Raw genomic sequence first — 26,941 nt, 5'->3', positions numbered from 1 at the left:
GTGTACTACAAAAAATGGGAGCCAGATCTCCCCTGGGAAAGGAGGCAGTTCTAATGTCCCTAAGAGAAGACGGAGCTGCTCCGTGCTGCAGAACGCCCCTAATACAGGAGTCCTACAAACTGAGGCGGGTTTTTTTCCCCCCTTTGTTTGCTACAAGAAAAAAAAAATTAATGATTCGTCCTCGCCAAGTTTTAGCACAGGTCATTCTTGGCGGAGCCCTTGGCCCACTTGGGTTAGAAGTCACCAACAGGGGTCACTATCAGGACGTTCAAGATCCCGTCCAGTTATCCCGTCCCAAGTTCACGTACAATTATAATGAAGACAAAAGAACAGACTGTTGCTAATACTAGCCACGTAAGCTCAGGGCTCCACAAAATTCAAGACCTTTGGAGCCTGCTCTCGCGGGGGAGGGAGGGGTTAGGGACTAAATCTCGGACCCAGCCCTGATTCCTGCTGGTGAGGTCTCTGTCATTGTCCGAGAGCCGGGCCAGGTTTTCCCACTGGCCCGTAAGCCTGTCAGGCGTTTTGGCAAGGAGTCCTGAACTCCACACCAGATTTTTCTATCAGCACATCTGCCGGGCTGCAAGTCTGACTGCCCCGTCTGCCTGTTCCCTCCAACCCCACCGCTGTCTCCATTCTCTTTGCTTCAACCACCCTCCTCTCTTTTCCTAGCAACGAGCAGCCTCGAGACCGGGTTTTCCCTTCTGCAGTCAATTTACTCATTTTCAAAATGCCACCCTTGCTTTGGTCTTCAGGGGCTGGCCGAGTTCCTGCTACCCCTCCACCTCCCTCCCGAACCTCAGAGCAGACCCCCAGGCAGCTAGATTCCTGCACTAGGAGGCCGCTCCACCCACTCCTGGGTTTGCAGATTCCTGAGGCCCCCGTCCCTAGCCTTCAGCCCTTCCTGAGACCCGGCACAGCTCCTAAGAAGAAACGTTTCCCACCCCTAAGGTGGCCCAGCTTGCAATGACCGCTTCTAACAATTAGAGACAAATGGGTGTGTGCCTTTGTGGTCAGAAAGGTCACGCAAGAGGACAAGGATACACAGCTCACTCGGGCCACTCAGAAGTATAAATGTGGTTCGCACAACACCTAGGAGCGGAGGAGCCGGATCACCTGTTCGCCCCTCGGCTCCCCACCGAGCGTGTGTCCAGGCTGGGCCTCGCTGGCCTGGTCACTGCAGTGGGAGCTTGCTGGTGTTGTGTCTGCCCCTAAGGGACATGCAGGAACCCAGTAACAGCAGTGTTTCCTGCCTGGGGAATGGCCTTGTTAGAAAGGAGGCCCCTCTGGAGCCCAGCCTGTCCTTCCTCTGAGCTAACTCAGACCGGCGGAACCAGGACCTTGAAAACCACTAAAAGGCAGAGGGAATGAACCTCCCGGGCGAGCTGCATTGGTCCCTCCTTATTTAAAGCATTGCCTTTCTTACCTCTGGGGTCTTAGGTGCACAAACATCACTGCATCAATCCTTAGAACCCCCTCAATACTGAGGAAGGAAAAACCAGGCCTGCCATTCACCAGGCTGGGAAAACAGACACAGAAAGACGGCCCAAAGTTCCCCGCACACATGATTTCTCCCAAGGACACACAGCCGCTGCAAAGTAGTATCGGACCCCCTCCCTAGAGGGACTACCGCGTTCTTGCTCACAGAAAAAACCTGTCCTCTAAAATCAGACTCCCAGTTACGTTGCTGTTGGAAATTAATTCAGTAAGAGTAAAATATCCCAGTCTTGCCTGGAGGAACGGAGACAGCCTGACCCAGAGAGGCGATCTGGAGGTACAACCCAGGTGCAGCGGTTCCTATAAAGGTGTCTGGACTCAAGCGTCCACGTTTATCTTAATTTAGTGGTTTGCAAGGAAATAGGATCCTGTGTCCATGTCACAGTCCGGACCTGATGATGGCCCTTTTACCCTCACCGTGTTGCCGTAAGTGCACAGAAATACTACTTCATTTGAATTTCACCCAGATTCCCATTCTTCCCCCAAACTCTGTAATAACTCTACTTTTCCCTGTTTGGAGAAGCTCCAGAGTAACTCTACACGTGGTTTTTCTCATTGCAATGGGCCAATACACTTGCCTTTGTCAAACTACCCGTTTGTCCCTGGTGGTCTTAGCCTGACTGGGCTGTGACAGTACCCAGCATGGGGACTTGCGTACAGCGGGGGACACTGCTAATGAGCCGCTCGACAGTCACTGCGGACTGTGACGAAGATGACGGTGTTGTGTCATCATACAGAAGTGGGCAGTTTTCATTACGCTGAGTGAGTGCCGTATATTATTTTTCCCGAGAAAACTGTATGAGCAAATGATCCTTTTGTTTTTAAAGTGCGCTGTTCGGTGGTTTTTAGTATGGTCACAGAATTATGCGGTTATAACCTAAGTCCAAAATATTTTCATCACCCCCAAAGAAACCGGGTACCTGTTAGCAATCAGTCTCCACTCCCTCCCTCCCCACGTTCTGGGACAACCACTCATCTGCTTTCTGCCTCCGCCGATTTGCCTATGCTGGACATTTCAGGACGTGGTCTTTTGTGATTGGTATCTTTCACTTAGCATTTTGTTTCTCAAGGTTCATCCACCTGTAGAACAGTTCTTCATTTCATCTTCTTTCTTTCTTTCCTTTCTTTTTCTTTTTTTCACCAAGTAATAATCCATTGTATGGACATACCACATTTTGTTTATCCATCAGTTGATGGAAATTTGGGTTGTTTCTACCTTTTGGCTCTTATGAATAATGCTGCTATGAACATTCATGTGTAAGTTTTGGCGTGGACATACATTTTCAACTTTCTTGGATCTATACTTAGGCATGGGATCACTAGATCACACCAAGATGATAACTCTGTATTTAACTTCTTGAGGAACTGCCGAACGGTTTGAGAGGTCTTCCAATGGAAGCTGGACCCACTATTTTGCAGGAACTCTTGCTATTATGTTATATAAACCAGTCGTTATCTGCTTGGTCCTTAATACAATTTTAATTTGCACAGATTTATTCTAGTTAAGCCTTAAGTGCCAACATATAAACTAGTTTTGATTAAAGAATTTCTTTTATCAAAAAAAGTGACTAAGCAATTTCACATTCTCACCAGCAGTATATGGGTTTCCAATTTCTTCACATCTCCATCAACACCTGTGATTAGCTATCTTTTTAAATTATAGCCCTCCTAGTAGATGGAAAGTGATATTATGGGTTTTTTTCTTTTTAAGAAATCTCTACACCCAATGTGGGGCTTGAATTCACAACCCCAAGATCAAAAGTCCCACACCCCACCAACTGAGCCAGGCAGGCATCCTGTGATATGGTTTTTGATTTGCATTTTCCTAACGCCCAATGATGTTAAACAACTTTTCATGTGCTTATTGGCCACTTACATATCTTCTTTGGAGAAATGTCTATTTATATATTTTACTCAGTTTTTTAGTTGGGTTGTCTTTTTATTATTGAGTGAGATATAGATAGATACATTCATACATACATAATTAATATGTTTTGCAAATATTTTCTCCCATTATACAGGGTGTGTTTTCGCTTTCTGCATAGAATCCATTAAAACACAAAAGTTTTTAATTTTGATGAAGTCCAATTTATCTATATTTTCTTTTGTTGCTCATAGGTTTGATGTCCTATTTAAGGATCCATTGCCAAGGTCATGAAGATTTACTTGTACACTTTCTTCTGAAAGTTTTATGGTTTTAGCTCTAATATTTAAGTCATTCACCCCTTTTGAGTTAATTTTTGTATATGGGGTGAAGTAAAGATCCAACTTCATTTTTTTTGCACGTGACTCTCCAGTTGTCCAAGCCCTGTTCGTTGAAGATATTATTCTTTCTTCATTGAAATATCTTAACATCTTTGTTGAAAATCAATTGACTTAAATGTATGGGTTTATTTCTAGACTCTTATTTTTTTCCCACTGATCTATATAATTCTCATGCCAAAGCACACTTGCTTCATTGGTGTAACTTTCTTGTAATTTTGAAATCAGGATATATGAGTCCTACAACTTTATTGTTCTTTTTCAAGATTATGTTGGTATTCTGGGTCACTTGCACTTTCATATGAATTTTAGGATCAGCTTACCAATTTCTCTGAAGAAACTATCTGGGATTTTGACAGAAATTGCACTGAATCTGCAGGGCAGCCTGGGAAATGTTGCCATTTTAACAATAAGTCTCCTAATTCATGAATATGGTATGCTTTTCCATGTATAAGGTCTTTTTAAATATCTTTTAATGACATTTTATAGTTTTCAGTGTATACATCTTGTACTACTTCTGTTAAATTTATTCCTGAGTGTTTTTATTATTTTTTTTTTAAGATTTCATTTATTTATTTGACAGAGACAGCCAGTGAGAGAGGGAACACAAGCAGGGGGAGTGGGAGAGGAAGAAGCAGGCTCATAGCGGAAGAGCCTGACGTGGGGCTCGATCCTGGGATTCCGGGATCACGCCCTGAGCCGAAGGCAGACGCTTAACGACTGCGCCACCCAGGTGCCCCTGTTTTTATTATTTTTGATGCTCTTTGAATGGAACCGTTTTGTTAATTTTCAGTTTTGGATTGTCCATTGTCAACGTATAGGAATAGAATAGATTTTTGTATATTGTCGTGCCCTGCCACTTCACTGAACTTGTTTATTAGCTATAATTTTTGTGTGTCTGGATTCCTTAGGATTTTCTATATACAAGATCATGTCATATGCAAATATAGTTTTGCTGCTTCTTCTCCAATCTGGATGACTTTTATTCCTTTTCTAGTTTAATTTCCCTGATTGGAGTCCCCACTGTAATACTGAATAACAGTGATGAGAGCAGGTATCTTTGTCTTGTTCCTGATTCTAGAGATGCAAGCTTTTAGTCACTTGCTGTTGTATGATTTTAGCTGCAGGGTTTTCACAGATGCCTCAAATGTTAACCTTATCCAGAAACACCCTCAACAGACACATCCAGACTATTAACCAAATGTCTGGACACTTCATGGTCCAGTCAAGTTGATATATAAAATTAACCATCACATCAGTTATCCCTGTAACAAAACAATACAAACGTATAAAAAGAAACAAATCATCTCCTTTCATTCCTTCCTCTCCTCACTCACCTTTTTCACAATATTCCCCTCTCCAACCTCAGGGAACCAGGGAAACTTCATATATGTTTATATATATATAAACGTTTATATATATATATATATATACACACACATATATATGAATATATACATATATATACATATATATAAAAGTTTCTCTGTGCTTTCCACACCTTTCTCTATGCTTAACAAACATACATCACACACACACACACGCTAACATTTCTTTTCCCCAAAAAAGGAATAATACTGAATTCAGAAGTTTGCATTTTGAAAATACTCATAACAAGAAAAACAATAAAAGTATATCTTTCTGGAGAAAGAGCTTCTATATACTTCATTCTTCCTATTACATTCTTAGTATATAAGATAAATAACTGAGTCACTGGACACCCAACAGATAAATTTCTAAAAATTTTAAAAAAATTTTAAAGATTTTATTTATTTATTTATTTATCAGAGAGCGCGCGCACGAGCAGGGTGCCGCAGGCAGGGGGAGAAGCAGGCTCCGCGCTGAACAAGGACCCTTATGTGGGACTCCATCCCAAGACCCTGGGATCATGACCTGAGCTGAAAGAAAGCAAATGCTTAACCAACTGAGCCACTCAGGCATCCCTAAAAATTTAAAATTAATGGAAAGATTTCCATATGGTTTTACAGATCTCTTTTCCTTGAATACACTTAGATCCATGCAACATAACCTTTTGATAGAATAAAGTAGATTTTGAATATATCTTGCATGCTCACATCATAGCTAATTACAGATAAGAAATAAAAAGACATTTAATATCTATGAAGTTCATTTTCTGCTGTAATTATTAATAATATAAAGCAGGATCTAAAAATAGGTTACCTGAATCAAAAGAATACCAGCTCTAAAGGAAAGCACACAGTTAAAAATGATAAGGCTGCATAGTTAAACGTCGCGTAGATGTCAGGAACTGATTCGGCATGGAAAAAAATTCTCGTGCCTTGAAAACAACCCCCCACACCTAGTCCTCACTTTCTCTCTACAAGCATTTTATTTGGCAGAATCCTACCCATCCTACGACTGTCAATTCAGCTGTCAAATTCTGTAAGATTCTTTCCTTCACTGACCTGCCCACCATTAAATTAGTCACTTCCACGTTTGTGCTCTCAGGGCTCTTTACTGACATTGACATTATCCCAGTTAATCCCGCTGTGAGTGTCAGTTGGGTTGAGTTTGCCTTGCCTCCTAAACCCATCAGCAAAATGTGGGAAGTTTCCCTGTGGTCCCTGCTCCTTTGAGCACACAGAAATACACACACACACACACACACACACACACACACACACAAATGCATAAACACTTATACGCACATAGAGCAAGATGGGGAACTTCTGGTCAATTCCACTATTTCTATCCCTCATTCTTTCCATTATGTCTTTCCCTTAATTTATCTATATCGGGCTTCCCCTTAGTGTATTTGGTCTTTTATAACTTGAGCAGAATGTTTTGTGTGCCTATTTGTCTTCCTTGTTTAAAAGAGAAAATATTTAGGGACACCTGGGTGGCTCAGTCGTTAAGCGTCTGCCTTGGGCTCAGGGCCTGATCCCAGGGTCCTCAGATCGAACCCTGCATCGGGCTCCCTGCTCTACTGGGAGCCTGCTTCTTCCTCCCCCTCTCCCCCTGCTTGTGTTCCCTCTCTCACTGGCTGTCTCTCTGTCAAATAAATACATAAAATCTTTTTAAAAAAGAGAAAATATTTAAGGTTTTAAATTTGCTTCTTGGTAAAGTTTTGGCAGAAAACTTAAACGTTTTATTGGCATTACTGTCAAACCATTCTCTAAATCAGTTTTCATTTCTTCTTTGACCAAAGAGGTTTTTAGAGGATACTTTTATTTATTTGCTTTTTGAGGTCAAAATGGTGGGGCTTATGAGATTATTATTCACTTGTGATTTTACCGTATTTGGGTCAGAGAATGTGGTCTGTACTAGTTCTATACCTAGAACTCAGTGTTTTGTCTGTAGCCTATTTTGAGAGCCATTTAGAAATAGGGGACAAACTAAAAAAACTTTGCAAATTTGACCCAGCAGTTCCACACCTAAAATTTATGCTACGAATGTAAGTGAAACAATTCACAAAAATGAATGTACGTGGGTATTTGTCCCAATGCTGTTTATTATGATAAAATTGGAAATTTTCTAAATATCTCCCAATAGGAGACAGGTTACCTAAAATATGGTGTACTCCTATTAAGGAGCATAAATGCAGTCATTAATAATGATAATGTAGATGAGTACTTGCCAAGAAGGAAAAGAGTTTACAATTTGTTTAAAAAGCACAAGTTCTACAAAAGTAAAAGTATAATCTTTTTAAACTGTATTAGTATTTTATTTATTATCTCTCCTTTTAGTTTTTTTATTTTTTCACCTTTACTGAGGTATAATTGACAAATCAAATTGTAATATATTTAAAGTGTACAACATGGGGGCGCCTGGGTGGCACAGCGGTTAAGCGTCTGCCTTCGGCTCAGGGCGTGATCCTGGCGTTGTGGGATCGAGTCCCACATCAGGCTCCTCCGCTATGAGCCTGCTTCTTCCTCTCCCACTCCCCCTGCTTGTGTTCCCTCTCTCGCTGGCTGTCTCTCTCTCTGTCAAATAAATAAATAAAATCTTAAAAAAAAATAAATAAAGTGTACAACATGCTGATTTGCTATACATATACATTGTAAAAGGATTCTCATAATTAAGTTCATTAACATATCTGTCGCCTCACATATGTATCTTTTTGGGGGTGCTGAGAACACTTAAGTTTGGCTGTTTAGTAAATTCCAAGTATATAGCACAGTATTATCAACTATAGTTATCATGGGTTTTCTTTTTTTTCTTTTTTTTTTTAAGAGAGAGAGAGAGCGCGCACGTGCACCCCTTTCTGAGATCATGACCTGAGCTGAAATCAAGAGTCAGGCCTTGGGTCACCTGGGTGGCTCAGTCAGTTAAGCATCTGCAATCGGCTCAGGTCATGATCCCACTGTCCTGGGATCGAGCCCAAGCCCTTAACAGACTGAGCTACCCAGGTGCCCCTAGTTATCATGTTATATATTAGATCCTCAGACACATTCATTTTATAACTGAAAGTTTGAATTCTTCTGCTAACCTCTTCCCATCCCCCAAGCCTCTGGCAGCTCCTATTCTACTCTGTTTCTATGAATTCAATGATTTTTTAAAAAGATTCCACGTATCAGTGATACGGTGCAGTACTTGTCTTTCTCTGTCTGGCTTATTTCATTTAGCACAGTTCCCTCAAGGTGGATCCATGTCTGGGATGTATCTATACTAAAAAATTATTCATTCTTTCCCTGCAATAAATTTTAACTACATAAATCACCTACCTCTTTCTTTAATTATATTTCCCTGGTGATTTGGGCCTCCCTCATGTTTTCTTGTTTTGCAGAATTTGCTGACAAAAGTCCTGGCATTTACACTCTCTGTTTTGTCTAACACTGTTAACAGTTTCTACAGTGGTCACATCCAACCGACTTTGTTCTTTCGTCCACTGAACATCCGTTAGTGAGGAAATATGCTCAACAATTGTGTGGCGAGCCACCATGCTGCCGTGTCCTGGCTGTGACTGACTGGCTCAATTTCAGAAGCTTGGGACTCATGGGACAGCTCAGGACTCAATGCAAGGCAGGACGGTCAGGTGGCAGAGTCATTCACAAAGAAAAGTCCTTTTCTTTCAGTGACATTCTCTTTTTCCAGAGTGGGCTAGTTTCAGGCTGGGCGACAGAAGGAAGTCCTCGTAGGCTTGGCTGACAAGAAAGTGGGGTGTCTCGTTTCCAAATCCTCCAATCTGCTGTGAGATTGAACGCCCAAACCTGTAATTCTGGGAGTCTGGTGGGGATAGGAAACCCAGGACCCGGTTTCCTTTCCTGATGACTGGCTTGCTTTGAACGCTTCTTGCCTTAGAAGGTGGCCCCTTCTCAGATGTGGTGGCTTGTCTGGTGTATAAAGGCTGTAGTAGAATTCCTAGGTACGAAGAGTCTTATTTCCAAAATAGGCCAAGCAGAGGATGGGCGTCCGTTCCCACTGCTAGCTGGTGGCTTCGCAGGAAGCCGCCAAGAGGTCCCATGAATGGCAGAGGCATTTCTTCTTTTCTCTTACAGCTTTATTGAGGTATTATTGATATACAAAATTTGCATATATTTAATGTGTACATTTTGATGATTTTGGATATAGGCATACTCCCGTGATACCATCACCACAATCAAGGTAAGCAAACATAGCCAGCACCTCCAGAAGTTTCCAAGCCCATCCATCTCTGGTCAACTTCTCCAAGATGGGATACAACAGATGCACGCGGTATATTCAGGACTGCGCCATCGCTGCAGTGGAATGTTCGGCCCCAAGCAGCAGTTCTCGCTGTTAGCTCAGCTCCCTGATAAAGCTCTCCTGGGCACCCTATTACAGCACTGTTTGCCTGGGTAGGCAGGGGGAGGCCAATGACATCAGGCAGGGTCCTATAAGGAAACAGACACATTTTCCAAAAGGAAATAACTGAAGAGAACTCAGTGAGGAGATGGCTTGCAGAGGTGCGAGCAGAATGAAGGAATCCACACGGGGTGTGAGGTACCTGGGGGTTAGTGAACAGAGGAGAGCTGTTTCCAATCCTGGAAGAGTAACGGGGAAAGAACAGGGTTACTGGATGGGCGGAAGATTTGAAAGGGGGCAGCAGAAGGAGTGGTTCCCACAGAGAAACACAGCCGGGCTGACACCCCAGCTGGTGGACATTCAATACCCCACTTTCTCTTTTCTCCCCTCGTCCCCAGTCTCCTACCGATGCTTCCCAGTGGCGGAACCCAACCAGAAGCCAGATGACCAGGGAATGCAGGTGAAGAAGTTCATTGAGATCAGCCTCCAGGGGCACAGAACAGAGCTCAGGTCAGAGACTGATTTTTTTCCCTTCTTTCCGGAGATCATCCACGCCCTACCCCCCCACACACACACCAAAAAAGTAAGCCTGCCTACCGAGCACATCCTGGATCAGCCACTCTTACGGTATCTGTCAGGCACCACAGGAACAACAGCCAACAGGAGGACCTGGTTAAGTGTCAAAAGGACACAGTTGGTCTCCAAATTCTAGTGGCTACTAGGAGCTTCCCCAGACCTGCAGGCTAGCGAATTGGTGGAGAGCATTACTCGGCACCCTGGCCGGTGCTGTATGAGAATACTGCACTTCCTTTGCCCGGAGTAGGAGACGGTGTTTCAATGATGGGATTACAAACCATTCTTAGCCACACCTTCAGTATTCACCATTTTAGAGTCCACCAATAGGGGTTGGATGAATGTATCCAATCACCCTGCACCCAGAAGTTTCCTATCAACTATAGAGACTGCAGGAAAACTAGAAGCGTCTACCAGATAGAACAAAAGACATTTGTTTAGCAGATTCAGGAACATTTAAAGTCTCACTTAAGGGAGGGGAAGAGGGGCCCAAGTCCCAGAGCTAGTTTATTTGACCGCGGCAACGGTGCCTTTAAATCTCTCGCATACATTCTAGACTTCTCAGACGCCAGGGGTTTGTCTGTGACTTTGCTGCCCCGGAGCAGCGAAATCCATTCCAGATTTTGCATCAACCCATTAGGCTGGTTGCCTCTCTGAGCGCAGTGGCAGCCCCTAATTTCCACACATCCCTGTAATTTTATCCTCCCTGCTTTCAGCCTAAAGCGTCGGCATACTCTTGAATTCTTCTGGGCTCTACAAAGGCAGGCCTCCTTTTGACCAATCGCCAGCAGCCTTTGAGCCAAGGTGTTTTTTTTGGGTGCCACATTGTTCGGGTCAGTCGGGGTCTGGCGGGTTTTAACCCGGTCCTCCTGCCTCCTCACCTGCCGGGCTCCCAGATGCCCAGACTGCCTTACCACCAGAGGAGAGCTGATACAGAGTTCGTGCTGTCCTCTCCAAGGCCCGCTCTGCGACTTGACAGGACCCCCTGAGAATCACCTGAGGTTTCCTGCCCCTGGGAAGCCCAACTGGACAAGGCCATTTCCAAAAACACTTAGCAAGAGACAAAGTGGAGTGTGACCTTTATGCGGCTTTTTTTTCCCTTAAGATTTTATGTATTTGACAGACAGCTAGAGAGGGAACACAAGCAGGGGGAGTGGGAGAGAGAAGTAGGCCTCCCGCTGAGCAGGGAGCACGATGCTGGCTCGATCCCAGGGTCCTGGGATCGCGCCCTGAGCCGAAGCCAGATGCTTAAGGACTGAGCCACCCAGGCACCCCTTCACGCGGCTATCTTTCAGGGACCCAGGACACACTACTAAGGCCATGCAGTATAAATACAAAAGGTTGGGGGGGGGGCTACAAGCGGAGAAGGAGGAGAGAGCACAGACCCCTCCACCCATCTCATTCCCTATCCCAGCTCCGGGCTTTCATTATCCCACTGAGCCGTGCGCTGGGCTGGGCTGGGCTGGGCGGAAGACTGGACACATCCCAGAAAGTGCTCAATAGAGAGGGCCCCTAAACTCTGGTGTTTCACATATGGGGGGTGGAGCACAGCTAGGCCACCATTCAGCAGAAGCCTCTAGAACTCAGTATCTGGTGACCACAGTCCTGCCTCCCAGCAAACGCCCATCTGCTGACCCAGCTAGCTGCTAAACCCTGACAATGTGGGAGAGAACAAGCCTCCAGAGCCCTGTGGATTGTCTCTCCCCCACCCAACAGTTAGGGGGTGTGTCTCTCACCCTCTAGAGAGTAAGGGCATCAAAGTTTGGAGCAGCAAGCACTGTGCTCATCTTGACCCCTTACAGGCCTGAGCCCAACCTTTGCCCCTGATAAGATGTGAATGAGTGTTTGAGGGATTTACTGGGTTAGCGGATGGGAACCGGGAAGCCAACGCAACTATAATTGTAATTGTCTATAGGTAGGGCATTGAGCACTAAAACTATACACTATAGACCCAAGTGACACTGGGGTTCTGAAAAAACACGTTAAGTGTATCTGTTTATTTTTTCAAAAGATTTTATATTATTTATTTGAGAGAGAATGAGAGAGAAACAATGAATCATGGAACACTACGTCAAAAACTAATGTACTGTGTATGGTGACTAATATAACATAATAAATTTTTTTAAAAAATAATTTTAAAAAAAGAGAAAGAGAGCGAGCATGAGAGGGGGCAGGGTCGGAGGAAGAAGCAGACTCCCTGCTGAGCAGGGAGCCCAATGCAGGGACTCCACCCCGGGACTCCAGGATCATGACCTGAGCCGAAGGCAGTGCTTAACCAACTGAACCACCCAGGCGCCCCAAAACATGTAAGTGTATTTATTTTTCAAGTGCTATCTATTCCTGAGAGTAGAGAAAACTTTTCTTAAAAAATTCCGCGGATGAACTCTTCTTTCAGAACCTCGTGCTTTCTTTTTTAAAAATATTTTATTTATTTATTTATCTATCTATTTATCTATCTATTTATTTATTTATTTATAGGGGCAAGGGGGGAAGGGGAGGAGCAGAGGAGGATAGAGAGAGACAGGCCGACTCTCCAGAGTCCTGAGCAGGATGTGGGGCTCATCCCAGGACCCTGAGATCAACCTGAGCCGAAACCAAGAATCGGACACTTAACTGACTGAGCCACCCAGGTGCCCCCACCTTGTGCCTTCTGACCTACCATAGGAATATGAATGGCAAGCCAATCCTATTTTAGTGAAATCCTTCTGTTCCATTTAAAGAGTAGTATTCAAAATAATTAGCAGCCTGGGAAAGAGGGGTTAGGGAGGATAGCAGGAGTTCTGAACCCCACTACTTGGGAGAGGCAAACCCTCCACCTGAGCACCTCTTCTGCCTTCTGGGGAAAAAAATAACCCTTTAAAAACACCTAAAAACACGTATTTCAGTATACATTCTTTCCTTTGGCCTTAGTGAGTAAGGGACAGGCGGGGCGAGGTGGGGAGAGATAGAAATCCCCAAAATGTAGCGGTGTGGGGAAACCAGAGATGAGGGAACAAACTGGACCACCCTGGCCTAGGCGTGGGGGTGGGTGTCTTTTTTATGATAATCACCTGTGACCAACAGAGAATAACCAGACCCTAAAAAGGAAGTAAGCCATTGAAGGTGTTATCACTAGTCCTTACTCAATGGTGATATCAATAGAGATGTTAAAAGGATTTAAGTTCCCTGGTTAGCTTTCTATAAAAGACCAATTCTAAACGCCCTCAGTGGCAACCCCGTTGGGACCCTTCTCAGTCTTCGAGCTCTTTCTGTATCTTCAGTCGGGACCCTTCTCAGTCTTCGAGCTCTTTCTGTATCTTCAGTCGGGACCCTTCTCACTCTTCCGAGCTCTTTCTGTATCTTCAGTCGGGACCCTTCTCACTCTTCCGAGCTCTTTCTGTATCTTCAGTCGGGACCCTTCTCACTCTTCCGAGCTCTTTCTGTATCTTCAGTCGGGACCCTTCTCACTCTTCCAAGCTCTTTCTGTATCTTCAGTCGGGACCCTTCTCACTCTTCCGAGCTTTTTCTGTATCTTCACTTAATGAGCTTCTATTGCTTTACTCACTCTCCTTTGTCTGAGAGATTCTTTCTTCGACTTCTTGAGACAAGAACGTAGCTCTCCCAAAACATGAGGCTACAATGTAGCTTGAACAGCACCGCGGAATCCTGTTTTTATTTTAAATTTTGGTGTTTTGTTCATCATGGATTTTTGCATTAATTTTGGTTTAAAAAAATACTGCATTAAAATATTACTCACTTTGATTACTGAAGGTTTTTTTTTGGCACTCCGTTAAATGTTGTGCCCCAGGTGAGTACGTCTCTCATCTCCCCTTAATCTCGGCCATGGCAGTAGGGGAACGTCATACTTGTGGTCTCCTCATTAGGTCATAACTGGAGCAAGTCCAAAAGGAAAAAACAATAGGGCAGCAGAAGCAAATGCAGTGTACTTAAAACTTCCCCCAACTTTTGAACTTAAACCAAGTTAAATAGCATATCTGAAGGAGAAATAGAGACAAACATGAATCAGAATCAAGTGCCTTTGTAAGCATTTACCTATAGACACAGGTATGGCTCCCTGACAAACTGAAATGTTGTTCTGTCTTCATCCACTCAGCCTGAATTTAAACTTTCTACTTGAATGCCCTGCTAGGCCCTGGAGTTACAAGGATTAACAAAACGGAGAGCTTACTGTCTGGTGAGGGAGACAAATACGGAACAACGGACCTGAATCCAACTCAATAAATGCTCTAAATTTGTGAATAGTTTGCAATTACAGAGATGTGAGCAGAGATTCTTTTGTTTTCGTTTTTGTGGTTTTTCCTAGGTGAGTGTCTCGTTCGTATCGGTGGGATTTGAATTTATGAAAGTGAGTGACAACACAGGCAAGGCCATTGCCATTGAAAGAAGATTTTTATTACATTTCCTTAGAGAAGGGGGCGCACTACACCATACAGGGCCACCGTGGAAGCCTCAGGTTTTCTCAGGATGCAGAACCAGAAGCTAGGGGAAAGTTAAGGCGAGGCGATGTGGGAAACAAAGGCAGAAGAAAAATATTAAATTTCCTTCCTACCTACAGCCTACTGACTAGTCCTTGAAACAGAGTGACGTTCCTCTAGGGACTCAACTGCCTCAATGTTAATACTTTGCTAAGGACAAAAGACAGTCCTGGCCTGACCACCCCCGCACCCCTAGGATCCTGTAAGTCTACTTTAACATATAAAAATTCCTTTGGAAATTTCCTTTATCTCTAAACCCCCCAAGATACATGTTGGCAATCATCCTCCAAGCATATGGTCCACCAATGTACATCTGAATGGTCTCATGACTAAGATTTTAGTAGACAGTAGTAAATGACCTTTTCCCAACAATAGCTAGCCCCCTCAAGGTCCTGGAAACCTTGCTTCCAAATTCCTTAGGGACTTAGGCTATCCCTAACCCCTTCCCATCTAGAAAGTATATAACGGGCCACTCTTCATGACCCTGGTACAGCTCTTTCTGCCCACGGGTCCTGTCCCTTCGCTTTGATAAAATCACCTTTTTGCACCAAAGACATCTCAAGAACTCTTTCTTGGCCATCTGGCTTCCAACCCTAACGTTCTTTCCTATATCATAGGGACTTTATTGGGGTTTCCACTGGGAAGGTGGCAGGGCAGAATAAACAGCTTAGGACTGGTTAGTTTGAACAATACTTGGTGGGCTTTGGGCTCTAAGGGTGTTCTCTAGCTGCCTGGCACCTGGCCCTTAGATGATTTAGGGCAGGGGAAATACTGGCTTGGTGTGTGAGAGTTAGATAAAAGGAGTGGTTGGCTTGCAGATGAGAGGCCATCTCCCAACCAAGTTGTTTACTATCTTTAGGAATTAGCTAGCCCTTGGAGGGCAGACTTTCCCCTGAGAGCAAGATTTTTAGGATCAAAACATCATAACATACAGAAAATAAAAAACATGATTAATACATTATGTGTGTGGTGGGGAGAAGAGTTACAAATATTAGACAAAATCATAAATATAAAGCATTAATGGTATGGTGAATTGAGGAAATGGAGTGGTTTGGGGTGGTTGGTGGAATTATTTACACTTTTCTGAATAGTTGGGAGGAAACCCTCTCCAAGATATGGAAACGTTTGGAAAACTTAGTAATGGATTTATGCATAGGCTTGGGAAATTAATATTTGTTGAATATCTAGCCAGGTACTTTACACAAACAAGGCTTCATTACCATCCATAAACCACTTTAGGGGAGGGATGGTCTTTAGAGATGAGTCCACAGGCTCATAGAATTTAGGCATAGTTAGTCCACCATTTCACTTCTAAGTAGAGTAAATGACAGATATGTGACGTCCAGGTCTCACTGGGCTCCCCAAAGTCCCTTACACCAGACTGCCTTTGGAAAAGCAAGGGAAAAAGAAGGATTCGGGTAAGTGTGTATTCCTTAGCTCCCGATCCATGACACTTCTCCCACCCGCAAAGCTAAGGATGGGCCATCACTGTGCCTCAACGACGCCCACTGGCAGGCTCTGCTCATCTCTTCACAACCAGGTTACTTAACCTGGGGGTGGGGGAGAATCCATTTACTAAATACTTTGCATTGCCCTAATAGGCTGAAAAATCACCGTGAAGACCAAATTAAGTGAGAGGAGCTGACCTTTAGATCCAGTCCCTGTGCACCTTTCACTCGGGGAAGGGGTTCAAATTATGCCCTCGACGATTTCCCCAGTTTGGGAGTGAAGCCTTGCACCTCTGGCTGATTCCCAACTCTGCCCCTACTGAGTGGACAAGGCTGAGAGCCACTTTGACCTGTGTGCTAGGGACAGGCGGGACAAGGGAGGCTGAGGGGAAAAACGAAGAGAAGAGCAGTGAAGGATCTGGGGGCCAAGGGCGGAGAGGATTTAGGGTGAGATTTGGGGCCTGGCTTCAAGCATACCGGGTGTAAAATTTCGCATTCGGGGTTAGAGAGAGCCAGGCAGATTTGGGAACAAAGACTGAAAGGGGTACGGGCTGGGCAAGTTTAAGGATCAGAATGGGAGGAGAGAGTGCGAGAGATGTGATGGGGAGCATGGGATCATCCTGCGGAGCTCGCGCAGCGCGGCAGAACAGGGCTTCCAGCTGCACCGGGCTCCCAACGCACCGGCACAGAGCCCGGGGCGGGGGCGGAGCCTTGCCGGGAGCCGCCCCCTCTGCCCGCCCCGTGGGCGGTGCTGTCCCGGCGGTTACATAACAAACCTGTAAGAGCGGCTGGGGAGCGGCTCGGGCGGTGGCGGAGGGGGCGGGGTCTGGGCGGGGCCAGGGCGGGGCCAGGCCTGCACCGGGCCAGGCAAGATGGCGGCCATGGAGACCCAGTCAGCGCCGCTGACCCTAGAATCGCTGCCTACCGATCCCCTGCTCCTCATCTTATCCTTCTTGGACTACCGGGACCTAATCAAGTAATGGGACGACTCGCATGGCAGGGGTGGGATCACGGGGCGGGGGGAGACAGTAAGGCAGGAGGGACGGAGGCCCGGTTCGCCGACAGGACCCAGACTCCCCCGTCAGCCAGAAGGTGACGCCAGGGCCGCCCTGATCCTGCCGAGCCACCCTAGGGCCTGGGCGAGACGGGGGCGGAAAGGGCCCCCCCGCCTTTGGGTCTTCCTCCGGTCCAAGGCCCAGGCCGAAGGAGCGACGAGAATCCTCTCTCCCGGGCCTTGGCGAGGCCCAGTTGTAAGGTGGGGAGGTACTGCTCCCCGCTGCCGCCCCGCCGACCCCCGTGCCCACCACACGCCGTCCCGCTCGTCTCCGCCGAATCTGGCCCAGCCCTGGACGCTTTGGAAAGCCCCGGTCCAGACCAAGCGCTCTTTTCTGCTTGGGCCCGGGCCTGCGGAATCGGGTGCCAGAGTGGGCAGGTGGGGCGCCCGAGAGAAGGAGCCAGGCGACCCCCTGACCCTCAGGTGCGACTTCCGTGGCACCCTAATATCTAGCAGGGCTCACTTTCGGACATCCATGCTTGATAATTGTTTTGCTGCCAGCCTTCCTCCTCATGGTTGCATGTTGGATTTTGTGTTTTGGTAGTGACTTCCGGTGGTGCGATACAGGTGACTGTCTTCTCTCCTGTACGCTTTGCGTTTCCCACATTACCAGCATCCGTTCCAAAAATAAACACCGGTTGCTGGTAAGGGTGGTTAAATGCCCAGTTCCTTCAGCGCTTGGGACTGTATGGTGGAAGAAATGGCGCTGTTTACACCCATGACAGCTGGTGGCATGGCTCTATCTTGTGCCACCATATATATTTGCAGAGGAGGCAAAATCGCCCGCTTAAGGATCTGTAGGCAAGATTCGTTTCCTTTTGTTTTTTGGATGACCAATTGGATTTTAACCCTTTGGTGACTGTGCCCTGTGTTACCAGAAATTCTTTTAGAAATACGGTATTCTTAGATTTATTGATATTTGTTGGTTGGCCTAGCTAAGTGGTGACAGAGGGATAACTCCAGTTTCTGGCTGCTGTCTATATAGTACCTGTAACTTTTTTTTTTTTTTTTCAAGAAAGTAAATTTTTCTCTGCCCAGGCTTGTACATAAAGCAGAGAAATAACGTTCGTCTTTTCTTTGGAAAAGGCTGTTCCAAAAGCAGACTTTTCTTCTGAAATATTTCCTTGCAGTGGCCTCTTAGGGGTCTAACACACACATATACACACATACATTGCCACCAGGGTGATTTTTCTAAGACAGATCTGGCTGTCAGTACCCTTAAAAACTTACGATGCTCCTTGTTTATAAACTATAACCTAAACTTCCAGGAGCATTTAAGGTTCTTATCAATTTGGCACAGTCCATTCTAGCCAAATCAGACCTCTGCCAGCATACCACACACTTAGTTTTTTTGTTCTATGGCTTAAGCTCTTGACCCTGTCTGGAATCCTTGCCCACCTTTTCTCACTCTGGCAGGATGGAATTTATTTAAGACCCTTCTCCTGATTCTTCTGCCTTCTTCCTTCCTCTGCAGAGTGTATTTGCCTTACCAGATAGATTGTGCACTTCTTAAAAGTAAAGACTGTCTTGTTTATCTTAGTATTCATCATTTATTCAACAGATTTTTTTTTCAGTGCCTGCTGTGTGCCAGCTGCTTAGATGTTGGGGATACAGCAGTGAACAAGACAGATAAGGCCCCTCTTAGGAAGCTTACAGTCTTGTGGGCAAGATGGGAAAACAAAGTGCATAATTGCAAGAGATGCTGTGTGCTATGAAGGAAATAAACCAGTTGCTCTGTAAAGAAATGAGAGGGAGGGATGATCAATTCAAATTGGAAGGAGTCCCCATCTATGAAGGTTGGCATAGAACAGTCCTGGCAGAGGGAATAGTGTGTTCAGAAGCTGATTGGACAGTAGCATAGCCAGGACGGGTGCTAGAATGTTGCGGGAGGGTAGGGAGTGACTCACAGGCAGAGTGCCTTGAGAAGAGACTGGTGAGATCATGCAGGACCCTGTGAGCCAAGATGAGGGGGATCAGATTTTATTTTAAATGCTTTGGGTAGGAACTTTTTTGTTCTGTTCAGGCCCTCAATGGATTAGATATTGTCCACCATTTCAAATGCTAATCCTTTCCAGAAACACCTTCACAGACACACACAGAAATAATATTTAACCCGCTGTCTGGGTATCCCTTGGCCCAGGCAAGTTGACACATAAAATTAACCATCACAAACATCATCAGATTTTATCTACAAAAAAGTTTCCAGTGGACCACAACTTCTTTCCTGCACTGAACAGCTCCACTTTGCCAAGGGTCCTGCCCATTGCTGAGCTCCAAAGTTTTTTTTTTTTTTTTTAAGATTTTATTTATTTATTGATAGAGAGGCAGCCAGCGAGAGAGGGAACACAAGCAGGGGGAGTGGGAGAGGAAGAAGCAGGCTCCCAGCGGAGGAGCCTGATGTGGGACTCAATCCCAGGACTCCAGGATCACACCCTGGGCCAAAGGCAGACGCTTAACGACTGAGCCACCCAGGCGCCCCTCCAAAGTTTTTGATACATATTTACTGACCTGGATCAGGTTGGGTTGGAGTAGTCTATTGGGATCATTGTGTAATTAATCAGCTGCACAGCATGGCTCTCACCCGTTGTAGGGTGATTTATTGTGTATTCATTCTTAACCCTTACTGTGTATCAGAATTAAATGTGACACTTTTTTAAACGTATACATGCTTGAGATACAGATCTTACCCCAAGCCAACAGAGTCAGAATGTCTAGAACAGTTGTTCTCATCCTTCATGTGCATCAAAATCTCCTTTGGTCCATATTCCAGAGATTCTTTTTTGTTGTTTACCTCTTGGGACAGTGGAGAGAGAAGGATCAAGCAAGGAGAGAATGGACTCTGAATTGACAAAACTGGAGGGATTCCTATGTTTGCAGGTGTTTGGGCACCTCCTGAGCTTGGCGGGAAAGGATGAGGATGATGTTTGTGTGAAATCTGAAAATCGAATGAAGGCTATTTTGTTTACCATCAATTGGTTTTTAACATGCCCCAATCGTGGCCTTGACAAACCCCATTAATTTAAGATCCACTTAATTGACTAGCTATTGCCCAACTGAAATCTTTGAGTATTGAATTTCTATAACTTGTGATTCCTCTTCTGAGAGGATAGAAATCCATTTTCCTAATCGTAGGTTCGTTCTTTTTGCAAATTAATTAGGTAGGGTAGGCTTTACAGGACTGGAGCACTATTGTATTTGAAATCTCTATATACAAAGAAAATTATTTCTTTCCAACGTTCCAATGATTTTGAGCAACTTGGATTACTATGGATATTGAATTAGAACTTTTATGAATCTGATGTATTTTATAAATGGGCTCTCCAGTAGTTGCTATAATTAAGATTGATTTTGGCTGCAATATTTTCTTTCCTTTAAGAAAAAATTGGGACAAGAGACAAAGGCTTATGTATTTAATATCAAATGTGTCACAGATCTTAAAAAGAAAACTGTTTTGTTTATACCTGATTAACATTTCTTCCTATATGTAGAAATACTGTCCCAATTTGAAATTAACTGCAGTGGTTTATGTGTTTTATAGACTTTCATATGAAAGTTACAGTTGCAGAGGGTTTGGGGTTTATTTGTGAACTCAAATAGTTAAGATTTCACCACTCACAAGGTAATTATACTAGCTAACATGCTAAACAGGTTTTAGAAAATACTGTTTTACAATTACAAGGGTAGATAGTGGGAAATAAGAAAAGCAAAAGGAATGAAAGAAAACAACATTGAATATTTTCATCTTTATTTCTAAATTGTTTTCTTATTTTCTTTTATACTAACCACGAATCTGGTTATTGCCAGTTGTTGCTATGTCAGTCGAAGACTTAGCCAGCTATCAAGTCATGATCCGCTGTGGAGAAGACATTGCAAAAAATACTGGCTGATATCTGAGTGAGTATTCAGGAAATAATGTAATTTTGAAATTCGGCCCTTGGCTTCCATAACACTACTCTGTCCTGATTCTCCTCTCTCATCTTCTCTCTTTATCTCCTTTGATGGTTCTTCTTGTGCCTGCCAATAAATGCTGGTGTTCTCCAAGCTTCTGTCCTTGGGCCACTGCTCTTCTCCCTCTATGAATTCTGCATGCACTGTTGCCATTTATGGTGGCTGCTTGTGTGCTCCTAACTCCCAAACCTGAATGTCCGTCCCTGGCATCCCCACCGAGATCTTACAGCCTCCTGCTGGACCTTTCCATTGGATGACCCATAAGGGCTTTCTGAGTTCAGTAAATGTTAATAAATTTGACGGAATCAAAGTGTCGTTGACAGAAGGTGGCAGTTGGGAAAGATGAAAGGAAAGGTAGGGTTGCCAATATCTTTTTCTTAGGTCGAGGGGAGTCAAGTAGTGACAAGTTGGCAAGGCAAGAAGTAGAGGTCTAAGTATATTATTTAAAGCTGCCAGCTACCTAACAGAACTAAATATAACAGGGCCATCAAACACTGGGAGGAGGAAGAATGGGGAAGAAGACATTTTAAGTATTGCCGTGAACTGATCTTTTACTTTGGGGTATCAGTAGATAGATGTAAAATTGGTAAATCAAGTCTAGAGGCATGAACGTCTAGAATTACAGAGATAACTTGCAGAAATAACTAAAGTTTCCTTTGAGGGGTTGGGCTTAGACTAGCAGACTAGTTGTTCATCATAAGTTCTTTGGTACTTTTTGGTTTTGATAATACATATATGTATTATTTTAATTAATAAAAAGATGCTTGCCTTCCAGCTCCTGCCACCCCCCCGCCTCCCAGCCAAAACAACACCCTGAATTGTTCTTTACACCATCCCTAAACCTGATCCTCCTGCATTCATAATCTTCATGGCAGTACCATCCACCTGGGCATTCAAGCCAGAAACACGAATCATCCTAGATCTCTTCTCTTTCTGTCCCGACATTCATTCAGTTACCAAGCCTTTCTGACTTTAGCCTCTGTATATTTCTTGTATTTTCCTTCTCATTTCATCTAGCTACCAGTTTTAGTTCAGTTCATCATCTCTTACCTGGACTACTCAAAACCCTCTTGACTCATCTCTTGTGCCTCTAGTTTACACACCTCCCAAACCACAGCCACAATTCTGCTTTTTCAGCTCCCCTGTTAAAACCCTTCAGTAGCTCTCCATTCCCTACAGGTAAGGTCCAACCTCATTAGGAGGATACCAGAAGGCCCTCTATCCTATACCACTTCTGACTCTTAAATTGACACTTCATTCTTTCTCCCTGATTAGAATATATATATATTTTTGAGGGCAAAAAATGTGCCTCATTTTTAATGTCCTCATTGGATGATTAGACACTCAATAAATGTTTGTGGAATTGTACCAAATAGAGACACTAAATCATGTGATTACTTTGAATGCTTTATGATTTCCTGGCTAATCCAATGTAGATAAAGTAGATTAGTAGTATTATATCATTAAATTCCAAATAATTTCTTAAAATAGAACAATTACATATGTATTTTAAAACTTTATAATTGGTGTGCTTTAAGGAATAAGTTGAAATTTCATACCTCCTATACAATTCATATTCTATTTTATTGAGGATTTGAAAACTTAAGGAAAAGAACAAGTAGAAAGTAAGAAAATATGTGACTCATAATCCCCCTATGGCAGCAGTAACTCCTGTTAAGTTTTTTGATGTATGTATCACTTTTGCTATCTAGTCTTCATTTGTAGCTAAAATAAATGAACAGGAAGGCAAAAGTAAGCACAAATCCCCAATAAAGTATGTTGGTAAGTGTTTAATTTCATTTCAAAAGATTTTTAATCTCATTTTTTAAAATCTATTTAGGGAAGAGAAAACACAGAAGAATCAGTGTTGGAAATCTCTCTTCATAGATACTTACTCTGATGTAGGAAGATACATTGACCATTATGCTGCTATTAAAAAGGCCTGGGATGATCTCAAGAAATATTTGGAGCCCAGATGTCCTCGGATGGTTTTATCTCTGAAAGGTACTGGCATTGCAGGGTCTCCCTTCATTTTAGTAACTGTAGTATAAATAGGTTAAATAAGTTGGGTTTCTATCATCTGTGCTAATCTGTGATTCACCAACATTATCTGTAATTCTCCATTCACATTTGGCCAAGGAGATCGGAAGCCTATATTTCTAAAAGGACCCTTGCTCTACTGCTTGCCCCATTTTTGCCTGCCTTGGGACCTACCTGATACATTAGAAGGGAAAGCTGAACTCCTTGTATCCTTATATTTGTTTGATAATGAGCTCACTAATGCTAAGATTGCTTGAGGATACCTATTGTGATTTCTTAATTGGAAAATGGCTTGCTTTGTTAACCCTCTTATTTTTAGTGCAAGTAAAGTTTTGTTTGATAGTCTGATGATTTAGAAAGACCAAATATTAAAGATCAGGGTCTTTCAGAGTATAAGAGCAGCATAATAAAGTAAGGAAAACTTTCATCTCTATTTTGACATTTACAGACTAGTGAAAACTAAGATTTGAACTAAGGTCTGTTTGACCCCAGAATTTGTGGTCTTACTACTATACTGTTATTGTCCAACTCTGGCAAGAAATATTAACAAGCTATTTCCCATTAATTTGAGTTGTTAATTTATGCCCAAGAAAGTACATAAACAGATTGCAGATATATTGCTACTTACCTGCTTTAGCCTCCAAGTGTTTTCACATTTCTCCACTAAAAGGAATTTTAACACGTTTTGGTTTTGCTGCACTGAAACTAGAATCAGTTCTTCTCACATGTATTCTTTTGAACCAAGGTCTCTTTGGAAACAGTATTCCTTTTGCATTTCATATTTCCACTATAACTTCCCATACAAATATGAATTTCATACAGACCAGGATCGCATGACTAGGTACTTCAAACTGAATTGCTGGGAGGTAGAGGAAAGAGTGATTTGGCAGAGAGAGTAGAGCTTTGAAGGAAAGTATCCTTGATTAATACCTTTAATAGTTTTTTTTTTTCTCGGAAAAGAATACTATCCACTTGGTATGTGGGGTTAAATAATTTCAAGAGGAAAGTAATTCCAAAAATAGGTATTTGGTGGTGATAAGTAAAATAGGTGAGGGTTTGTAATAGCTATTATTTTTTATTAGACACAAAGCAGGGCACAAAGCGAAGTACTTCATATTATTCCATTTAATTTGCCAAAATCTTAGGAGGTGTAGACAATTATTATTCTCATTATATAGGTGAAGTATCTAAGACGTAATAAACTAAGTCATTTGCCATCACAGAATAAAAGGCAGAGCCGGGATTTGAATACAGAGCTGTCACCAGAGCTATGGTCTCAACAATTGAAGGGAGAGAGGACCTATTCTGTTTTTCCAGAGTGCCTTAGGACTCTTAGAGAGCTAGTCTAATATTAGGACATTTAGAATATGAAAATGTAGGGGTGCCTGAGTGGCACAGCGGTTAAAGCGTCTGCCTTCGGCTCAGGGCGTGATCCCGGTGTTATGGGATCGAGCCCCACATCAGGCTCCTCCGCTATGAGCCTGCTTCTTCCTCTCCCACTCCCCCTGCTTGTGTTCCCTCTCTCTCTGGCTGTCTCTATCTCTGTCGAATAAATAAATAAAATCTTTAAAAAAAAAAAAAGAATATGAAAATGTAGGCATGGTTCCCCTTTTAGGCACAGAGCTACCAAGAAAGGAAGAAACTAAAGATACATAGCAGCTTCTTTTTCTTTCTTCCTCCTTTCCTCCCCCCCTCCATTTGGCATTCCCAGGTTCCCTGCTCACTGTTCTGTATCTGGTAGTTGGAGGTGAGGTTGTCAGAGACTTCCCTGATAGCCCCTGTTTTGCTCCCAGGTGCCAGTTCTCTGGGGGTTTTGCCGTGAGTTGGAACGGGGTAAAACTGTTCGATATCTAGAATGCTGGGGACTTGAGGGATGCGAGGCCTCTGAGTTGCAGGGCTGAGTCAGGAACTAGCTGCCCACCTCAGGGGCCACAGTCGCTGACTCAATCTCAAGGTTAGGGAGATGGCAGAGTTAGAAAGGAAACTTGGAAAGCAAATAGGCATTGGACTTGGGGAAAGTTTTACAGAGTACCTTGGAATTATCTAATGGTATATATCACATGTCTTCGAATTTCATATTTACCTTACGTGTGAACTTTAGAGTTGAAAGGAGCCTTTGAAACCATTTCGACCAAGGGTTGGCAAACTTTTTCTTTAAATGGCCAGATAGTAAATACTTTATCTTTGAGAGAGAGAGATTGTCTCCGTCACAACTGTTCAACTCTCCTGTTATTGTGGGGAAGCAGCCATAGACAATACCTAAACAAATGGGCATGGCAGTATTCCAGGAAAACTTTATTTACAGAAACGGGTGGCAGGCCGGGATTTGATCTGCAGGCTGTAGTTTGCCAATCCCTGATTTATACCAGTTCCCTTGTCTTATGGGTGAAGGAACAGGCTCAGAGAGTTTTAGGTGACTTACACAAGGTCCCGTAACTAGTAAGTGACAGAGATAGAAGTTTAATCTAGGTTTCTTGGCTCCTGGTAACCTCTTCCCTACTTTTTCACAGAACTTTGTTAAGGGGCAAGGAAAGTAAATGAATATTTATTGAGTGCCAGGAAAGCACTTTATTAAGCAGAGGGAGCTTATTTAATCCTCACGATAATTATCTCAAGTAGATAGTATTATCCCCTATTTTGCAGATGAAACAGGGTTAAAGAGGTGAAATAACTTGCCAGAGGTCACAGAGCTAGTAAGTGGTAGAGCTGAGATTTGAACGTGGTCTGATTGGCTCCCAAGTTCTCCTATAACAGGATGTCCCTCTAAACCTTGATTTTGCTGTATTGTAAACATGGATTTCCTTATATTTTTCTCTTGTTGTTGTTTTACTTTTTTCTGTCCAGCTATCTCTTCAAGAAATTCTTAGTTTCTTAGTGTTATATGTTAAATGTCCAACATGTAGCACTAACCATACCAATATTAATTCTTTCCTCATCGATATCTGGCTCAGGCAGCTATTCAGCTTGTTTTCTTTTGTCCTAAACTTTTTTATTTTTTATTTATTTTTTATTTATTTATTTTTTTTTAAGATTTTATTTATTTATTCGACAGAGATAAAGACAGCCAGCGAGAGAGGGAACACAAGCAGGGGGAGTGGGAGAGGAAGAAGCAGGCTCATAGCGGAGGAGCCTGATGTGGGGCTCGATCCCAGAACGCCGGGATCACGCCCTGAGCCGAAGGCAGACACTTAACTGCTGTGCCACCCAGGCGCCCCTGTCCTAAACTTTTTTATACATAAACTTTTTATTTTGGAGTAATGATAGATTACAGAAAAGTTGCAAAGACGGTACAGAGAGTTCTTGTACACCCCTCACCCAGTTTCAGTTTCCCCTAACATATCTCCCTGTGGGACGTTTGTCAAAGCTGCAGTCTTTATTGGCACATTACTATTAACGAAACCCCAGACTTCGTTTGGATTTCACCACATTTTCCATTAATATCCTTTTTGGATTCCAGAATTCAATCCAGAATACCACATTGCATTTAATTGTCATGTCTCCATAGTGTCTTCTGGTGTGTGGCAGTTTCTCAGTCTTTCCTTGTCTTTCATGATCTTGACAGTTTGAAGGAGTACTCCTCACATATTTTGTAGAATATTCTCTAGTTGGCTTTGTCTGAAGTATTACTTATGATTACATTGGAGTAATGGGTTTTTAGAAAGATTACCACAGAGGTGAAGTGCCCCTCTTATCACCTTATACCTAGGGACACGTGATATTCACATGTATCGTTAGTGATGTTAACTAACATACAGAAATGTGTGTGGGGGCGCCTGGGTGGCTCAGTTGTTAAGCGTCTGCCTTCGGCTCAGGGTGTGATCCCAGGGTCCGGGGATCGAGCCCCACATCAGGCTCCTCCGCTGGGAGTCTGCTTCTTCCTCTCCCACTCCCCCTGCTTGTGTTCCGTCTCTCGCTGGCTG

The 26,941-nt window shown here is 43.5% G+C and overlaps 1 protein-coding gene across 1 annotated transcript in view; it reads left to right on the top strand.

Moving 5' to 3' along the window:
* The first annotated feature begins 16,806 nt into the window (after positions 1–16,806).
* FBXO3 (F-box protein 3) overlaps positions 16,807–26,941 on the top strand; it is a 32,021-nt gene continuing 21,886 nt past the window's right edge. The window contains exons 1-3 of the mRNA XM_026512147.4: positions 16,807–16,955; positions 20,838–20,927; positions 22,822–22,985. Coding sequence (XP_026367932.1) covers positions 16,852–16,955; positions 20,838–20,927; positions 22,822–22,985 — 358 coding nt within the window. The 5' untranslated portion in view covers positions 16,807–16,851. The remainder of the gene's footprint in view (positions 16,956–20,837; positions 20,928–22,821; positions 22,986–26,941) is intronic.

This window comes from Ursus arctos, unplaced genomic scaffold, assembly GCF_023065955.2.
Source record: "Ursus arctos isolate Adak ecotype North America unplaced genomic scaffold, UrsArc2.0 scaffold_23, whole genome shotgun sequence".
Classification (NCBI taxonomy): Eukaryota; Metazoa; Chordata; class Mammalia; order Carnivora; family Ursidae; genus Ursus; species Ursus arctos.
Note: the sequence above shows the minus strand (reverse complement) of the source record. Positions and strands in the feature narration are given on the sequence as shown.